The sequence below is a fragment of the Poecilia mexicana genome, unplaced genomic scaffold (assembly GCF_051168715.1).
Source record: "Poecilia mexicana isolate PSO_F unplaced genomic scaffold, ASM5116871v1 scaffold_13, whole genome shotgun sequence".
NCBI classification, from domain to species: Eukaryota; Metazoa; Chordata; class Actinopteri; order Cyprinodontiformes; family Poeciliidae; genus Poecilia; species Poecilia mexicana.
The window spans coordinates 21,852,710-21,870,237 of NW_028263382.1; the positions used below are offsets into that span (position 1 = coordinate 21,852,710).

At 37.7% G+C, this 17,528-nt stretch overlaps 1 protein-coding gene across 3 annotated transcripts; it reads left to right on the forward strand.

Annotated features, from left to right (window-relative positions):
- The first annotated feature begins 227 nt into the window (after nt 1-227).
- On the forward strand, nt 228-16,617 carry LOC106927834 (uncharacterized). Of its 3 annotated transcripts, XM_015003667.2 has the most exons (25): nt 228-840; nt 1,090-1,159; nt 1,246-1,331; nt 2,295-2,368; nt 3,227-3,315; nt 3,405-3,479; nt 3,582-3,675; nt 3,759-3,924; nt 4,027-4,166; nt 4,269-4,380; nt 4,530-4,647; nt 4,858-4,998; nt 5,084-5,197; nt 5,715-10,355; nt 10,463-10,672; nt 10,755-10,948; nt 11,793-11,930; nt 12,285-12,399; nt 12,491-12,686; nt 12,825-12,961; nt 13,076-13,354; nt 14,056-14,157; nt 14,238-14,552; nt 15,525-15,571; nt 16,408-16,617. In XM_015003667.2, exons 2-24 carry the CDS (start codon nt 1,124-1,126, stop codon nt 15,558-15,560), a joined length of 7,608 nt encoding a protein of 2,535 aa, XP_014859153.2. In that variant the 5' UTR covers nt 228-840; nt 1,090-1,123; the 3' UTR covers nt 15,561-15,571; nt 16,408-16,617. The 3 variants fall into 3 exon arrangements, with proteins under 3 accessions (XP_014859153.2, XP_087868004.1, XP_087868005.1); XM_088011878.1 differs by having other exon boundaries at nt 4,027-4,380; XM_088011879.1 differs by lacking the exon at nt 15,525-15,571 and having other exon boundaries at nt 4,027-4,380.
- The last annotated feature ends 911 nt before the right edge of the window (nt 16,618-17,528 follow it).

A 17,528-nucleotide genomic window follows, 5' to 3' on the forward strand; every position in this document is an offset into this window, starting at 1 on the left:
AGCCTATTAAGAAAAATGTGCTTGTGAAACCTCATATTAAATTACCAAACTTTTTATTAGTTTGTTAAATTTTACTTTCCGGGCGCCAAGTCTTGTTTGACTACATAAAAAAGTCAGATTAAAACAGAATTTAATCGCGGTGTCGAATATAAATTTGTGTGCGTGTTCCTCTCTTGATTACTTTTTTTGCATGATTAAACCATCGAGAAATAGCAGACAAAACGTCCCCTTTTTAAATATGGCCATGTCGTTGCCATGTTGTGAGTGGCATTTTTGAGCTGTCATTGTGACAATTTCTATTTTTTATATTACGAAAGTAGCGCTGATAATATTACCGTCAAAACTGAATGGAGTTCAGTTAGTTGTAATACTGCAACTACTACCACTACCACGCGAAAAATTATATTGAGAATATTCAGATCCACCCATACTTTTTGACGTAAAAAAATAGCTGAAATATATACAAAGTAAAACTATTTCTATTTTTATAACTGAAACTAACTTAATTTGGTTTGTTTTGTGCGAAACCTTTCCAAACATACGGTAATGGGTTGCCACTTCCAACATGCCCCCCGAAAAAACAAAAAACAAACAAAAAAAACAAGGCGGGGAGACGTCACAATCTTTACGTATCTACATCTTCCGGATTTTAATCCAATCGCCTTCATCTGTTTTCACATGCGTCAAAATGAGTACTCCGATTGGTTGGTTCAATCTTCTAAAGGCAGTTTGAATTTTTGTCGCGTTTCACCTGGTAAAACTCGTAGCTGTTGCTGTTTGTGTTAGAAGTTGATGTAGCACAAGACGGTACTGTTCAATAGGGAAGACTTGGCATTTTAGGTGAGTACCTGCTTGAAGGGAACATTTTTATCTTGGCTGAGTTTTCGTGGAACGTTAATTAAGAAACGTCACTGTAATTATCGCTTAGCTTAAATAACGAAGATAGCATTGTTGCCAGTTAAAAACTAAGAAATGTTGCAGAAAAAAAATGTCTTGTTAAATCGACAAGCACTCATATGGACTGAAATGTGTTCACATTTGTTTGCTCAAGTTCTTAGTAGCAAGCTGTTATTTTTCTTCCCCTCATAGTTTAAAATCCCTTTGAGATAAAGGGTCAACCAAGATGACAAACTTGGGTGTTAAGGCTCTTCTCAGTTGGGTAAGTTTAAGCTATTATTGGGTATCCATATGATAATAGAATACTTTTTTTATTTACTAATTTTATTCCTAATTATTTTTGTACAGGTCAATAGTATCACTGCATTGAACAGCGAGATCCAGATCGATGATTTACAGGATGGGGCGGTCCTGGTGAAACTGATTCATATACTGTAAGTTGGAGCGTTGAAGTTCTGGGTTTGTTTGCATAAACAAGGAGGTTTCCCATGTCTTCTTAGACCTCACCTTGTTATTGGAGTAAAAGCTATGTCTGACTGAATCACCTTTCACCCTTTCTCCTTCATTCGTTGTCCTAAAAGCTTACTTTCTAACAAGATTTCACCACACAGTCTATGTTGAAGTGTTGAATTACTGATAATTTCCATTACTGAAATATTAATTTGATTAACCTTAAGTGTTTCTATAATGTTTTCACAGTTTTTTTTTTTTATTTTTTTATTTTTTTTTATTTTCTATGGTTTTATGGCTACTTCCACTGTGATATCTGGCTTATGGTGTATGCGATATTGTATTATTGATCACTGTTTTTCCAACAACTAAATATGCAAGGAAGTATTTAATTTATAATCACAAACACAGTACGTCTAAAAATTAAACAGTGTAGTTTCATATAGTTAAATATTTTGAAATTTCTAACAAGCAAGATAAGGTGAAAAGCAACATAGTATTTCTCTATTTAAAATATGTCAAGTACAAAACATAATATGCAAAAACCACTACAATGCCTACTGTGTTGTATTTTGATTCCCAGTGTAAAATATATTTACATGGTATATTAAATTTCCATAAATGTAAATGTTCCTACAGTCATACAGAGTGTGTTAGCATAGCCAGTCTGGTTTATTTGAACAACTGTTTACCTTTTCACTTTAATTGTAATGACATTATAGCAGCTTATTTTTAATAGTATTTCTTTGTGTGTTTTTTTTGATGCATAGATAATACTGTATGTTTTCCTGTCCAAGACTGATATGCGTTTACAGTACACACATGGAAAATATAAGTCAAATGAAAAAATTGGAGAGAACTCATAAAGTGTCGGCTTCTTATGAAAAGGGATTGAAGTTTTGTGTTACGTCCTTGATAATTGATTTTGTCATTTTGTGTTGTAACAGGAAAAAGAGGGAAATCCCTTGTTTCAGTGATTCTTTTGAGGATCGGGTTCGTTTCATTACAGAGTTTCTGGAAGGTAAGCTTTATTTATTACTTTAAAATATGCATAAAATGTTTAATATGTGGCCTATTCCAACTTGCGAGAATCAAGTAATTAATTTGCCAACACTTTGCATGCAGTCAAGATCTTCAGAAACCTGCTAGTTGAAATCAGTCCTTGAGGGTGCAGTGGACCCGAATGTTAGTAATTCTAACTGGGAATTACTCTCATTTCCCAGTTAGAAACAGTATAAGCCAGCCTACTTTTGCTGGACAACTGGCATAGTTAGTTGTAACAAAAAATTAAAATATAATGTCAAGAACAAAACATGGTATGCAAAAACCACTGCAATGCTTAGTGTATTATATTTTGAGTCCCAGTGGGTCGATTTGACGGTCGGTTCCTTTGAAGGGACCTACCCAATTTAAAGTTTATAATTTGAGCAGGATCTCTATGCAGTTGGGTAGTACAAACTTATAACTGAATTGTGTTTAAAGTATTATGGAATTACAAATGACGAGCTATGACTATCATCTCTGTAAAGCAGCTGACTGCAAGCTACTAATAAGTAATATTAGCTTGTACTTGTTACAATACAAGGAGCAGAATGGCATAGGGAGATTTTCTGCTTTGTAAGTATTTATAATTATTTAACATGATTCAGTTTACCCATGATGTATCTGTTATACATAAATATAAACATGTGTAAGCAGATTTACAACAATAGGAAGAATTATTACTTTTATGTTTTTAACATGTTTGATTATTTTTTCTTTAGTTGGAATAATTGGGGCTCTTGCATTTAAAAAAAAAAAAATCATGCCATTATTTTAATAGAAGCACAGAAGGTTTTGAGTACTTGGGAAGTAAATTTCTGTCTCTTTTTTTCAACAGGAGAATGCAAATTTAACCCAACTAAAGGCACCCCTATATCATGGGACAGCATTAAAGACGGAAAGCAGCTAACGGTGGAAATTTCAAAGGTTAAGAACAAAGGAGATCAAATGTGGTGAAATGAATGATGCAAGCATAAATTAAAACCCATTCTGATTATATTTTACTTTGTTCTCAGGTACTTTTGTTGCTGTTTTATCATGACATGATGAATGACCGCCACACTCTTAGTGAACTGGATTGTGATGCAGAGGTAAGCAGAAGTATAATACATGACGTTTGTTCACTGCAGTGCTTAATATCATGACGTGTAACTGGAATTGATTGTCCATATATGTATATTTCCCTCTGTTAGCGTGAGCTTGCCAACATGACCGACTTTTATGTGAGCGAGAAAGAAGGTTGTGTTTATCTGAACAAAACACTGGATGCACACTTGACAAGGAGATGTAAGTCTAAACCTTTAACCCATAAATACCAGTGTGTGTGAGCTACTGATTTGGACTGACATAAAAACTACAAACCTGTTCAGATCTGCCTGTATGTCGACAAATCTTTCACAATTCGTCATCCGACTCCACTTCCACCTCCAATTTGTCCACCACCTCCTCAGTCTCAGACGATGAGGCTCCAGTCTTTCTGCGTACACAGAAGGTCGGCTTTGTAGGTCTGGAAACGGTGGCTTCCTCCTCTGTCAGGTATTGAGTTTGTTTAGTTGGACCTTCTGTTTATTATAACTCCAATTAAGCCTGTTTGAATTTAGATGTACGAATCTCGTTCTTTAACTTTTATTTTTGCAGCAAATCTCCTCTGGCTGAGGTCATGAATACACCTAAGTTTCAGTTGAGAAAAATGCGAAGACAGATGATCAAAGAGAGAGAATCCAGAGATGATTTGGAGAAGCAGCTAGCCAGCACAATTACACTAATTACCCAGAAAGGTAGAACAAATAACTCATTATGCAAGGTTGCTATCTTTTTCCATTTCTACTTGTACTCTATTTTTTCTTTTTTTTCCCCTGATTTAAAATTTTTTTTTTTAGAATCTCATATCAACCAGTTGCAGTACCGCCTAGATAAGGTGAAAGAGGAACAAAGAAATCAGGAGCAGACCATCAACGAACAAATCACTGAGCTTGAGGCCAAAAACGACTCGTAAGTGTGCAAATATGATTTAAATAAATGTCTAAACCCATCTAATGCAATTCAATACCATCTGAAATAAGAGGTGAGAGAAGTTTATCGTGATAGATATAAAGGTATAAAAAGGTAAAGGAAAAAAAAGTTATGATTCATTTCCTTAGGTTGCAATTGCGCCTTAATGAGCTGCTAAAGGAAAACAAAGATTTGAAGAGTACCTCTATTCATATGGAGCGGAAGGTGGATGAACTTACAGGAGAAAATGGCGATCTCTCCTTCCAGGTAATTATGAGTAAACTCTACTTTCTATTAAATTCATTAGCGCTTAACATGCTCTGTGTGTATGCCAGTGTAATGCCATTGCTCCTATTGTAAAAAGGGTTTGGCACAGCCACATAGTACATATAGATTTTGTCTGTTTTAGCCCTTAAAACTAGAAAATTAAATATTTATTGTAGGCCTAATTCTAAAAGATGTTTGAATTATTGTCAGATGAGAGCTTTATGTTCCAAGTTGGCCGTCTTTGAAGCTGAAAACGGCCAGCTGACACAAGCTCAGGCGTCTGCTGAGGAGGAGTGGAGAAACAAAACAAGCCATTTGCAATCAGAACTCAACCAAGCAACCACACAAAAGGTGGGCAATAGTGTCACAATAAAACTGTGCAGCACCGTTTCTATATTACCGTTACTATTTTTAGTTCTGGTTCCTTATTCTTCAGGAACTCTTGTATGACCAAGTCCAGATCCTCCAAGGAAAAATCTCCTATTTAGAGGAAGAACTAAAGAAAGCCACCAAAGAGGAAGTTGGGGAAAATATGGGTCCTGTAATGGAGGTAAGCAAGGTCCCGTGGAAAGATTTAGTTTTATTTTAGTATTTTCCAAGTCTGGATTAAGATTGGAGGAATAAAATAAGAATATGGAAATATATTTGTATTCTAGACTTTAGTCTCTCTCTGACTGTAACTTTAATTCTGTACATCCTTTCTTCTTTGTGTCTGTCCTTTATTTCTTGCTTTCTCTTTTGAGGCCTTCTTTCCTTGCTTTCTGTCTCTTTTCTGCAGTTACCATATATGAAAACTATTCTCTGCAGAAATGTCTGAGAGAAATTTGTAGAGAACTTTTGGATATTTTATTTTAAGATGATTGTACAACAAAAGGCATAATTCTGTAAAGCGGAGTCTGAAAAAATCTGGAGGGTTTTGGCTTTTTTTTCTGTGAAAGTGTGCAGGGACCATGTGAGGGTAGTACTTTACAATTTATAACCCCTGACCCTATTGCTGGGTTATAGAAATAAACCTTTATCCCATGATGGAAATGTTCATTAGGTGTCTCCTCTTCTTATATCACCAGAGAGAATTGTTGGAGACTGAAATTATCAGTCTGAAGAACGAGCTTGAGGGCACACTTTGTTCCCTACGAAAGGCAGAACAACAGATTCATACCATAACTCACAAGTTGGCTGAATGTGAGGAAGACATAACTCAGTATAAAGAGCTACTTAAACAACAAAAGGCACAAACTGAACAAATAATTCAAGCAAAGGATGAAATTGTGGACAAGCTGAGAAAAGATCTGGATGAACAGAGAATGGTTCTTGAACAAGAAATCAGTGATCTGAAACTTCAGCTTGAGCATGTTGAGCACCAGAAAACTGAGCAGATGACCAAACTGCAAGAACACATTGCAGCTTGTGAACAGGAAATAACAACACTGAAAGACCTAAAGAGAGACCACGAAGATCTTCTGCATCAGACTGACGTAAAGATGAAGGATCTGGAGAAGAAGCTGGTGGCCGCTACCTCTCTGTTAGCCGATAGGGACCAACAAATTTCCAACCTCAAAGAAGAAGTCATCTTGTTTGCAGAAGAAAGTAAAATGAGCAAAGATGAAATCCAGTCCAAACAAGACACACTTGATAAATTACTAGAGGAAAAATCACATGATGAAGAAATTCTTCACAATAAAATCCAAACCTTAACAGTTTGTACGGAAGGCCTTAATTCATCCCTGAAACGGGCTCAGGAGGAAATCCAGCTCAAGCAGGATCTGCTGGCTAAAACCCAGCAAGAGAATGCTGAAGAAAAAAAAATACTTCAGCAACAGATTTTAAGCTGTCAGGAGGAGGTGCAGAGGCTAAAAGGAGAGATTTGGCAAAAAAATGAGGAACTGGTCACTCTCAAGACTGCTACCACTCAACATTCTCAGTCTCTTCAGCAAGAGATCGACAGTCTAAAAGTTCATATAGAAAGTCTTAATGATGCTTTGAGAAAAGCCGAGGAACAAGTTCGGACCCAGCAGGGCTTGCTTACAAAACTGCAAGAAGAAAAGTCTCGCCAAACAGAGCTTCTGCAGCAACAACTGTCTGCTTCTGAAGAGGAGGTAAAAAACCTGAACAAGTCGATCCACGCTAAGGAAGATCAGATGCGGCTGATGGAAATCGAAAGTTCGGAACAGGCCAACTGTTTACATCAAGAGATAAAAGATTTGAAGTCTCAAGTTGAATGTCTTGATTCCTCACTGAAGGCAGTTGAAGAGAACTTGAAATGCAAGGAAAATCAGTTTGCAGAACAGCAACAGCAGAGCACTCAACAAATGGAAACCCTTCAAATGCAGATGAACGCATCTCAAGGTGAGATAAAGAAGTTAAAAGGAGAGATTGAGTCTAAAGAGGAGCAGATGGTTCTGCTACAGACAGAGACGTCTACAAAATCAGAGTCACTGCAGCGGGAGATTAACACTCTAAATGAGCAGTTGAAAAGCATGTCCAGTTCTTTACAGATTGCTGAAAACCAAATTAAAGTAAAGGAAGACCTCTTAGCCAAACAAGAACAGGAATGTTCTTTGCAGATTGAAGAATTAAGAATAAGCAAAACTGTTCTTGAGGATGATTTGAATCAGCTGATGCAAGATATTAAATCTAAAGATGATGAAGTCCAAACATTAAAGGCTGATCACTGCAAGGAGTCAGAGGCCCTAAACAGCGAGATGGAAACTCTGAAGAATCAGATAGAATGTTTGAATGAATCTCTCCAGTCTGCAACAGACCAAGTCTTGGCTAAGGAAAACCTGCTAACTCAGAAGGAGACTGAAATTTCCCAGCAGAAGGATTCACTTCAAAAATTGAGGGCTGCTTCTGAAGAAGAAACATCAAGGCTGAGGGAGGAGATCCAGGATAAAGAGAAGGAGATGCGTTTCTTAAAACATCACAGTTCAGAGCAAACTGAGTCATTTCATAATGAGATAAATGATTTAAAGTCCCAAGTTGAATGTCTTAGGTCATCATTGAGAGCAGCTGAGGAGAGCTTGCAGTTGAAAGAGAATCAGTTTTCAGAGCAACAACAACAGAGCACTCAGCAAATAGAAACTCTGCAGTTGCAGATGAATGCATCTGAAGATGAAGCAAAAAAGCTAAAAGCAGAAATTAATGCTAAGGAGGAGCAGATGCTTCAGCTGAAGACCGAAACGTCAAATAAATCAAAGTCCCTAGAGCAGGAGATCGACGCTCTAAATGAACATATAAAAAGCATCTCTAGTTCTCTGGAGACTGCTGAAAATCAAGTTAATGCTAGGGAAGATCTCTTGGCAAAGCAAAAGCGGGAAAGTTCTGTGCAGATTGAAGAGTTGAGAAAACACAGATCAGTTCTTGAGCATGAGGTGAATCAACTGAAGCAAGAGATTCAAACCAACAAGGATGAAGTCAAAATGCTAAAAGGTGATCACTCCAAGGAGTCGGGTGTCTTAAACAATGAGATCCAAACTCTGAAGGATCAAGTCCAATGTTTGAATGAATCCCTTAAGTCTACAGCAGACCAACTGCTGGCTAAAGAGGAGCTGCTGGTTCAGAAGGAAATGGAAATTTCTCAGCAGAAGGATTCACATCAGAAGATCATGGCCACTTCTGAAGAGGAGATGCAAAGACTTAAGGAGGTGATGGAGGCCAAAGAGGAAGAGATGAGACTCTTGAAAAGTCATAATGCTGAGCAGACAGATGGTTTACATCAGGAGATAAATGATTTGAAGTCTCAGGTTGAGTGTCTTAGTTCCTCATTGAGGGCAGCTGAAGAGAACGTGCAGCTGAAGGAAAATGAGTTTGCTGAACAGCAACAACGGAGCACTCAGCAAATCGAAACCCTTCAAATGCAGATGAACGCATCTCAAGATGAGCTAAAGAAGCTGAAAGTTGAGGTTGATGCTAAAGAGGAGCAGATGGTTCAGCTAAAGACAGAGACGTCTACAAAATCAGAGTCACTGCAGCAGGAGATTGAAGCTTTAAATGAGCAGATAAAAAACATCTCTAGTTCTCTGGAGATTGCTGAAAACAAAATTAAAGCCAAGGAAGACCTCTTAGCCAAACAAGAACAGGAAAGTTCTTTGCAGATTGAAGAATTGAGAAACCACAGAACAGCTCTTGAGCACGAGGTGAATCAACTGAAGCAAGAGATTAAATCTAAAGAGGACGAAGTCCAAACATTGAAGGGTGATCACTGCAAGGAGTCAGAAGACTTAAACAGCGAGATACAAACTCTAAAGAATCAGATAGAATGTTTGAATGAATCTCTCCAGTCTGCAACTGACCAAGTCTTGGCTAAGGAAAACCTGCTAACTCAGAAGGAAGTTGAAATTTCCCAGCAGAAGGATTCACTTCAAAACTTGAGGGCCGCTTCTGAAGAAGAAACATCAAGGCTGAGGGAGGAGATCCAAGCTAAACAAGAGCAACTTGTCAACCTTAAAGAAGAAGGTGCCACCCAGTCAGATATGCTTCAGCAGGAAATTAAAAGTTTGCAAACACAACTGGATGATATGGCCAAAACAAAGAAAATCGGTGAAGAAGTGCTGCAGACTCAGAAGGAGTTTCTTCAGCAACAACTGTCGGATTCTGAGGAAGAACTGAGGAAGCTGAGAAGTGAGATTCAATCCAAAGAAAAACAGATGGAGCTGCTGAAGACTGAAAAAGCAGAGCAGTTGAACTCGTTGCATCAAGAGACTGAAAGTTTAAACAAACAGGTGGAAACTCTCAGCTCCTCAATGAGGAAGGCGGAAGAAGAAATCCACTCCCGTGAAGCCCTTTTGGCTAAGCAACGAAAAGAAAACGCAGAACAGAGTCAAGAACTTGAGAGCTTACATGAGAATGTCCAAAAGTTAAACAAACAGCTGGAACAACTTCACTCGCATGAAATGGAGATTGAAAAATTAAAAGCATCCCAGGCTGAGAAAGAAAATGACCTCCTTGAAGCTGAAAGGAAGCTTCAGAATCTGCAGGTAGAGTTGTCAGAAGCAAGGATGCTCATTGCTGACAAAGATCAAAATCTGAACACCTTGAATCAGGAGGTTGTGCTTCAAGTTAGTTTGTTGCAGAAAGCAAAAGAAGAGGCTGAGGCCAATGAGAAAATTGTGGCTGAGCTAAAGCTGGAGGATTCCAAGCAGAAAGATGTTCTTCAAGATGAGATTCAGGAGCTTAAAGGAGAGTTGGAAACAATTTATCAAAGACTTTGTGCCAAAGAGCAGAAGTTACTTGAAACTCAGCAGGAGTCTGCAGAGCTGGTGAACAATCTCCAGCAGCAGCTTCTCTTGGTAAAGGCAGAGCTAGACAACCAAAAAGAGGCCCTATCTGTAAGTCTTCAAGCAAAAGACGCTGCTCAGGCCTTACAGTTGACCACGCTGAAGGAAAAGCAGGTTCTTTTACAAGAAAAAGAAGCACTCATGTCCAAGATAATTCAAGTAGAGATGGACCAAAGAGCTCTGGAGAAACGGGTTGAAGATGCAGTCATTGAGAAAGACAGGCTTGCTCAAGTCAGTCAGGCCATGGAGAGAAAGTATTTTGCCTCTTGTAAAGTGGAGGCTGATTTGCAAAAAGAGCTTGAAATCCTCAAAATGGCGAAAGAGCAACTTTTGAAGCGGAGAGAAAAAGCAGAAGAACTTGAGCTCATCAATGGAGAGCTGAAGCAACAACTTGCAACAAAAACAGAGGCTGCTGAACACTACAAGGCTCAGGTCAGTTCAATGTTACTCTTTAACATTTTTAAGTCGGATGTCTTCGTATTTTTGTTTTGCTGTTTGTGTCATACAAAGGTGTCCGTTTGGTCATCTCAATCCCACAGATGGAGAAAGCTGTGAGCTATTACAACAGCAAGAAGCAGCTTCTCCAGAAAAGCGAAGAGGGAAACATGGAGCTTAAACAGGCTCTAGAGGATAAAGACAACAAAATCAAAGCTATTCTCCAGGACAATCAGATACTCCATCTTGACTTGGAGAAAGTCCAGACCAACGAGAAAAAACTCAAGAGTCAGGTCGCCAGTTTAGAGACACAGGTTGGTACTACACATTAAGTTAAGATACAAAACCATCACACCTTATGCTCTTGTGGCCTCATCATCATCTCTTCGTCTATAGCTGGCTTATGCTGATCAAGCCCTGAGAACACAGAATAAGATCCATGGTGACGGAGGTGGTCAGACAGAGTCTGCTTACCTAGAGGTCCCCAGGAGGACGCGCTTGGGTTTTAGCACCACAGCACAGGTGAAGAGGTCCATGAGCTCCGACAGTCTGGAGCAAAGCTCATTGGAGAACTCTCTTAACACTACAAGGTAACCTCTAATTTATGAGTCAATAACTGTAAACCTTAAATGGAGTGGAAATGTTACAGATAATGGGTCAATTGCAGTCCTAAAAAGTCTGATACTATGAAATGTAGTTTCACCATCTTCCAGGTTTGAAAATGACAGCACAAAATTTGGAAAAATGTTTTGGTTTTCTATACAGTTTATTACTTCTTCCATTTTATATTACTGAATAAATGCAGTAGTATTCACTCTGATTTATTGATATGGTATGTATTCTTTGGTTTGCCTAATAACACCTTGATCAGTTTATGGTTTTTGACTTACTGAATAAACACTAGTTAAAAAATCTAGAAGGTCTGTTTTACCACACACTTAGTCTCTACGGATGGCTTTAAATTTAAGTTGAACAGTACATATGCTTCTTTAAACTACATATAAAATGGCAGATTAGTATTGGGACTACATTTTTTTTATTAAACAAACAAAATAAATGTACCAAAGTTCACAAATTGTGCTTTGAATAATCACATCCTCCATATCTTATTTAAGAAGTTCAAGGTTAGACTTTAAAATAAAGGGGATTAGATCAGAGTTGGGGCAAACTACCAATCAAGAATTACAGCAACATTTTTTTCTCAAGCTGTCAGAACGTCGCAGAAATTATGAAAGAAAACTAGAAAATAAGATTAGTGGCAAAAATGTGTTAGAAATAGAAGAAAAAAAAACTGCAGTAGGTTTTCCTTTTACATTTTTTAGTATCCTGTATTTTATTCTTCTCGTGTATTTTAGTCTGTGACTGATCCTATGAGAATATCAAGGGATCAGATTCCATGATTTTCACTTTTTTTTTCCCCCATTTTCCTTGCAGGAAACTGTCTGCACCTGGTGAATCAAGCACTCCGCTAGTTCGAAGCTCAGAACGTTTGGCAGCCAAACGTCGGGGCCTTCAGGCAGAGTCACTGGAAACTCTGTATTTTACACCCATTAACACCAAACGAACGAGAAGGTAGGTTTAAGCTGTAATGAACATTACACTGCTTGCATCAATAGGCCCTAAACTGTTTTCTGTATGAAAAATTAGACATTTTCATAAAATATAATTGAATTTACAAGTTATATGAAAGTATATTGGCTTGGCCTTTATTGTTTTATTTCCATTAAAAGCAGCATTTGCAGAGTCAGACGGTTTGTACCAGTTATCTGAGCTTTTCAGGGAGAACCCCTTCACTGCCGAGACAGTTTTTGTAACATCCATGTTTTCATTTGAAGAAACCCGGAGGACTTGCCTGATTTAACTGGTCTTAATGTCCATGCCTGAATAAATGGGAGGAGAAACAAATAAATGTTGTTTAATTCCTAGGAATGACAAACAAAGTGACGACTCTGATTTGGAGCTGGACTCGACCCGAAAAATTCCAACTTCATCTGTAAAGAGACGCAGAACCACACAGGTCATAAATATCACTATGTCCAAGGTAGAGGAAAAAGTCTTTGCTCTTAAATATGATGTACACTCTGAGATTCTGCTCTAGTTTTGAGTCTCTTGCTTGTTTTTCCCATCTCTAGAAAACTCCAGGTCGCAGTGAAGATGAGACCTTTTACAGCCTGCATTCGGCTCGCTCCCAACCAAACCTCACCGGTGCTCATGCTGCACAACCCATGTGTTCGGACATGTTTAATACACCAGCTGACAAGAGCAAAGCTGCCAGTGATCAGCTCATTGGCCTTCCAGGCTACAGACGGAGCGCCGTCCATTCACACAGTAAGTTCATATCTATCAGACCTACATGGTGTTCAGAAGATCCTCAGTTTGAAAAAAAATTTGATAAAATGTTATCTGCTAACTTTCTTGAACATGCTGTAGCATCTAAGCAGTTGTCCTGTGTCGTCTTTCTTCCAGGTACCAGTACATTCTGTGGGGGAGCAGAGAACGAGCCTGATGGTGGGCCTGAGGACTGGCTGAGGATCGCAGAGCTGCAGGCCAGGAACAAGGCCTGCCTCCCGCATCTGAAGAGTAGCTACCCTGTGGAGTCAGAGGTGTGGAAAAACAAACAACCTAAATGCAGCAGACTCTGAAATGGTATAAGAAGTAAAGTACGTATTTGTAGCAAGTAGATTTTTCATGAGATCCCTCTTGTTGTGTTCCTGTAGACTGGCCAGGGCAGTGCCTTAATTTTCACGGACGAAGAGCTTCGCACCGGTGACCCGTCGGATACAATCCGACGTGCATCCATGATGCCAGGCCAACTGCAGGACTCCCTGGTCTCCCATCGCCACTCCCTCATGGTGGGCCACACGGGGGTTGGTACTCGGTCCCATCGTCTGTCCTTGATGCCAGGCCAGCTGCCATCAAGATCAGCCCTCTCCTCTCAGCTGAGAAGTCCAAAGCAGTCGTCATCCACCTTGTCTGTTCACCAGATTTCACCTGAGGTGCAGTAATGTTTTCTCAATTAATTATCAAGTATAATATTGTTTAAAGTCAGGGCCAGTATTCTGCAAGTTTTAGATGTTCCCCTAATCCAACACACTTGAATCACATGAATAGCTTGTATAGCATGGAAATAAAATTAAATACTGTTGGCTACATATATTGGTGCAGCAAACAGGATTTTCTTGTTTAATTTCAGATTTATTTTGAACTCTGACCTGGAATTTCTGATCTTGACCGTTTTTTTTTTTTTTACCTTGAAGGATTACAAAACAAATATTTCAAGATTTATTTTGAAGGATAAATCTAGGAAAAATGTGATGCAGTTTTTCTTTGATGGATCGTTGTTTTGAATCAAAGAGGAAATGTCTGAATAACCAGGCTGATCCAATTTATGCATCAAACTGAATGCCCCTTATCTTTGCTTGATTTAAAAAAGAAAAAAAAAATTAGATTCAAACCCTTATATTGTAAATTAAAAGGAACCGTGCAGAAGTGAAAATAGTTTCATTCAGATCACTGGGTGAATGACCGAAATACAGATTTATCCATTGTTTTTAACCTACTGTTGTTAATCTATAAGACACTGTCTCTATTGTTGCCAATTTTGAGTGTATTGTGCAAATTTTAACTGAACTATGAAAAATATAATTTTGTTATAAAAACCAAAAATTTATTATGTTTCTTTATTTTGCGTCTGAAGAGAAAGACAAAAGCCAGCTGCTTCCCTCGTCCGCTCACTCCCAAGAACAAGAATGTGAGCAGTGGAGCATCCAGTGCTAATCTTCACCCCATCGTTAGTCCTGTGAGTAGAAACTTGAGTGGAACCGTCATGTTTCCTATTGTTGTAGAGTCTGGTGACTGTTGTCTTTAAATTAATTTCAGGCTGATCGTCGGCAGTCTATGATGTTCACGATTGACAACACCCCAAAGAGCAACAACTACCTAAAGAAAGGGCTGAACAAACTGCGCAATTCCACTCGAAAATCACCTGGAAAAGGTCTGAGGAAGTCGCCGTCCCACAAAAATGCTCGAAAGGCTCTGGAAAACTCCCCTTCAGTAAATTCTCAAGCCTCAGTGGGACGATCTGCGAAAGCTGGTGGCTTTAAGGCCCCACAGGCTGCAACTCGGCCACAGAGAGGATCTCAAGCCACCAGCAGGTCTGCCAAGTCTCCTGGACTCACTGCTAGTGCTCGCAAGGTAAACATGCATAAACACAATGCATAGAAGAACCATCTCTTCAGACAGCTGGTGTTGCAGTTGTAAAATGTTAAATCTGACTAATGAAACATTGTCATGAATAAGTAGCTAACAGCACAACTAATCAAGAGATGAATATTGGACAAGTTGTCCACATGTCTAAATTTGAGTAAATTTTTTATTTGCGTTTTATAAAATATATAAATTTTGCTGGACGATAAATTGTCCCAGAAATTATTGCAATAAACAATGCTGAGATCATTTTCAAGTAATGCAATGATGATGCAAGTTAACACTGGAACTGGAAGACATTTAAAATATATTAATATATAATATACTGGAGCTTTACTACAAAGTGTGTCTTATTCCTGCCACATCAAGAATCTGCTCTGGCATCTTTCTTCCACCTGGTGGCGTAATTACTGTTTCAGCTTTATCTACTGGAATGTACAGGGCCTTGGTTGTGTTTTGTTTTTGTATCATTTTACTTGTTTGAGCTATATATATATATATATATATATAATTTTTTTTTCCCTGAACTTGACAATTCTGTAAATATGTCCATTTTTCCTCATCTGTACAGTCAGCAGCCCAGGTTTTTGAGATGTTATGTTTTATATCTGAATAATTTTGAGACAATCGCATATTAACATTCATAAAATATATGCTTCTTACTTTAACTGAGAAAATCATGTCTACTGCAGGAAGAAGTACAGGAAGAACTTTACCTCGGATTTGATGTCTTGTCTAACTGGTTTAAGAGCTGCATTCCTCTCAAACAAGCTTTCCCTGCTGTTTTGAAAAGGTTTTAGTTTCCTGCAAAAACAAAACGATCCACTTTGTTCTTTGCAATTTATGCAGGCTGTATTGTATTCACTGAGTTGATGATTTACAGTAACTATTGGAACAAAGTACTATAGAGAAAGCGTTGTCACTAATTTTCAGTAATTGCAAATTTAAAACTTTTTTCAGAAGCAAGACCCTATAAAGGAAGACGAGGTTTTCTGAGACCCAAGAAGGTTCAAATATATATATTTAGTTTTTCTCACTTTGTGGCTCTCACACTGGGCTTAATGGTGTTACTACCTAACAGGAACACGGGGTCCACACTGCTGTTATTTTACTAAAACAGGGTTTCTGCAAGATCTTAAATTTTTCTTAATATCCAGCCTTAAAAAATATTTATATGTCCTATATGAAATATCAAAAAGTTTAACATTTTGAAATGTGTTCTTATGTTTCTTCAATAGTTGTGCCGTGTTTTGTTCTGAATTGTAGTTCTTGTGGAGGAATTTATTTATTTTACAAAACTCCATGGTGCAGAGAATAAATTAACCCTATAATGAATTTATACTTTTAAACTTTTGTTTTTTCTGCAAAACTTCAAAATATGTCTGCTCTTGAACCTGACTTACTGTATGGTTTACACAAGTTTACTTGTGTAATAACATTGTTATCCTCTACCTTTTTTTGGGGGGGGGGCGGGGGGAATATATTTAACAAGTGTTTAAATAAAAGGGTTTTGGTAATTGGCCAAAATCCACCAATTACTGTATATAACCGAGAAAGTAGTTGGCAAAGTTTGGTGGCCAAGGTGTTAAAAGGACTTGGGTCATATGCTGCAAATCACCAATTCAAACATTAGTTTACATTGTTCTTAAAGTAAAATATATTTTCAATATTCAGATAGAGTTTTCTTTTCAAAACTGGAACTGGAAAAATTTTTAAGTTTGGCTGAAACTTGCAAAAACTCTGTTGCATAGGTGTTTGATTTGTAGTAACATAATGTATTAATTTTATGGAAATTAGCTTCTTTTGTAACAACAAACGTTTTTTTTCTCTCCTTTCTCCACAGGTTATGAGAAGGATGAAGGTTTAAAGGCTTCAAGAATCACATTCATTACCACCTATTTTTCTTGATTTTCATTTTTCTCTTTTTGCCTTTCACTAAAAGATTTCAGTTTTGTCCGTTAGGATTTTTTTTTTTAAATTACCTTTCCTGATCTGATTGTTATATAGACCATTAAAATCCCTGTAAAATAAAATATAATAAAATTAAGTAAAAGTTGCAGTGTCCTTATTTCACCAGGTGCAGATTTGGGGTTCAGGTTGGAATCTCTTTCATTTTAGTGAGTATGTTTGAAATTTTTTCAGCATGGATCCAGAGAAGTAGAAAACACTTGACTGTACTGTACTACAAATTCATCTTTGAAAGACTTCTTGAAATGATGCAATCAAAAGCAAATACATTGCTCACATGAATACTTCTTTAAAATAAATTGTTTGATCTCTGCTAATATTTAAATTGAAATGTATGTAAAACAATTAAATTGTTATGGAAGGGGCTCTCCATATCTGTAAAGGTGTTGACTACTAAGACAAATTAATGTATGTCACTTATGTCATTCATTCACCCTAAACTAGATTTTACTTTATGGGAAGAATTTCCACCTGTGTCAAATGATTTCAGCACTCACTACTAGTTTTACTGTTTACCAGCAGCTTAACAATTGACAAAACTGAATTTGATTAAGTCATGTTTATGTATTTGCCAAACTCATTGCTTCTGCATTGCTGTTGAGAGGTGAAGCAATACGGCACATTCTTCAGGTTAACTAGAACGTTCTGGGATCATAAACTGCCAGTGCACTTCCGATATAGAGCCTCAACCTTAAGTATTAGAGCTAAATGTGGGTGTTAATGTGCCCTGAAAATCAACATGTGGTGGATGTGACAGATAAAAAAAAAAAGAACTATGAACTTTAATATAAGCTAGAGATAAAATAATTACTGACTAGAGCAATGGCTCCATCTACAGATTCAAGTTAGGATTCTGACTGGACCTGTCAAAAACATTTATTCGTTTTATTTTGTAAAAGAAGGGATGGTAAACTTGAAGATTACAACATCATTCTGCCAGGAGGAGGAAAAATTTACATACAAAAATAAGACAAGAAAATGAACAGAACTGCACCA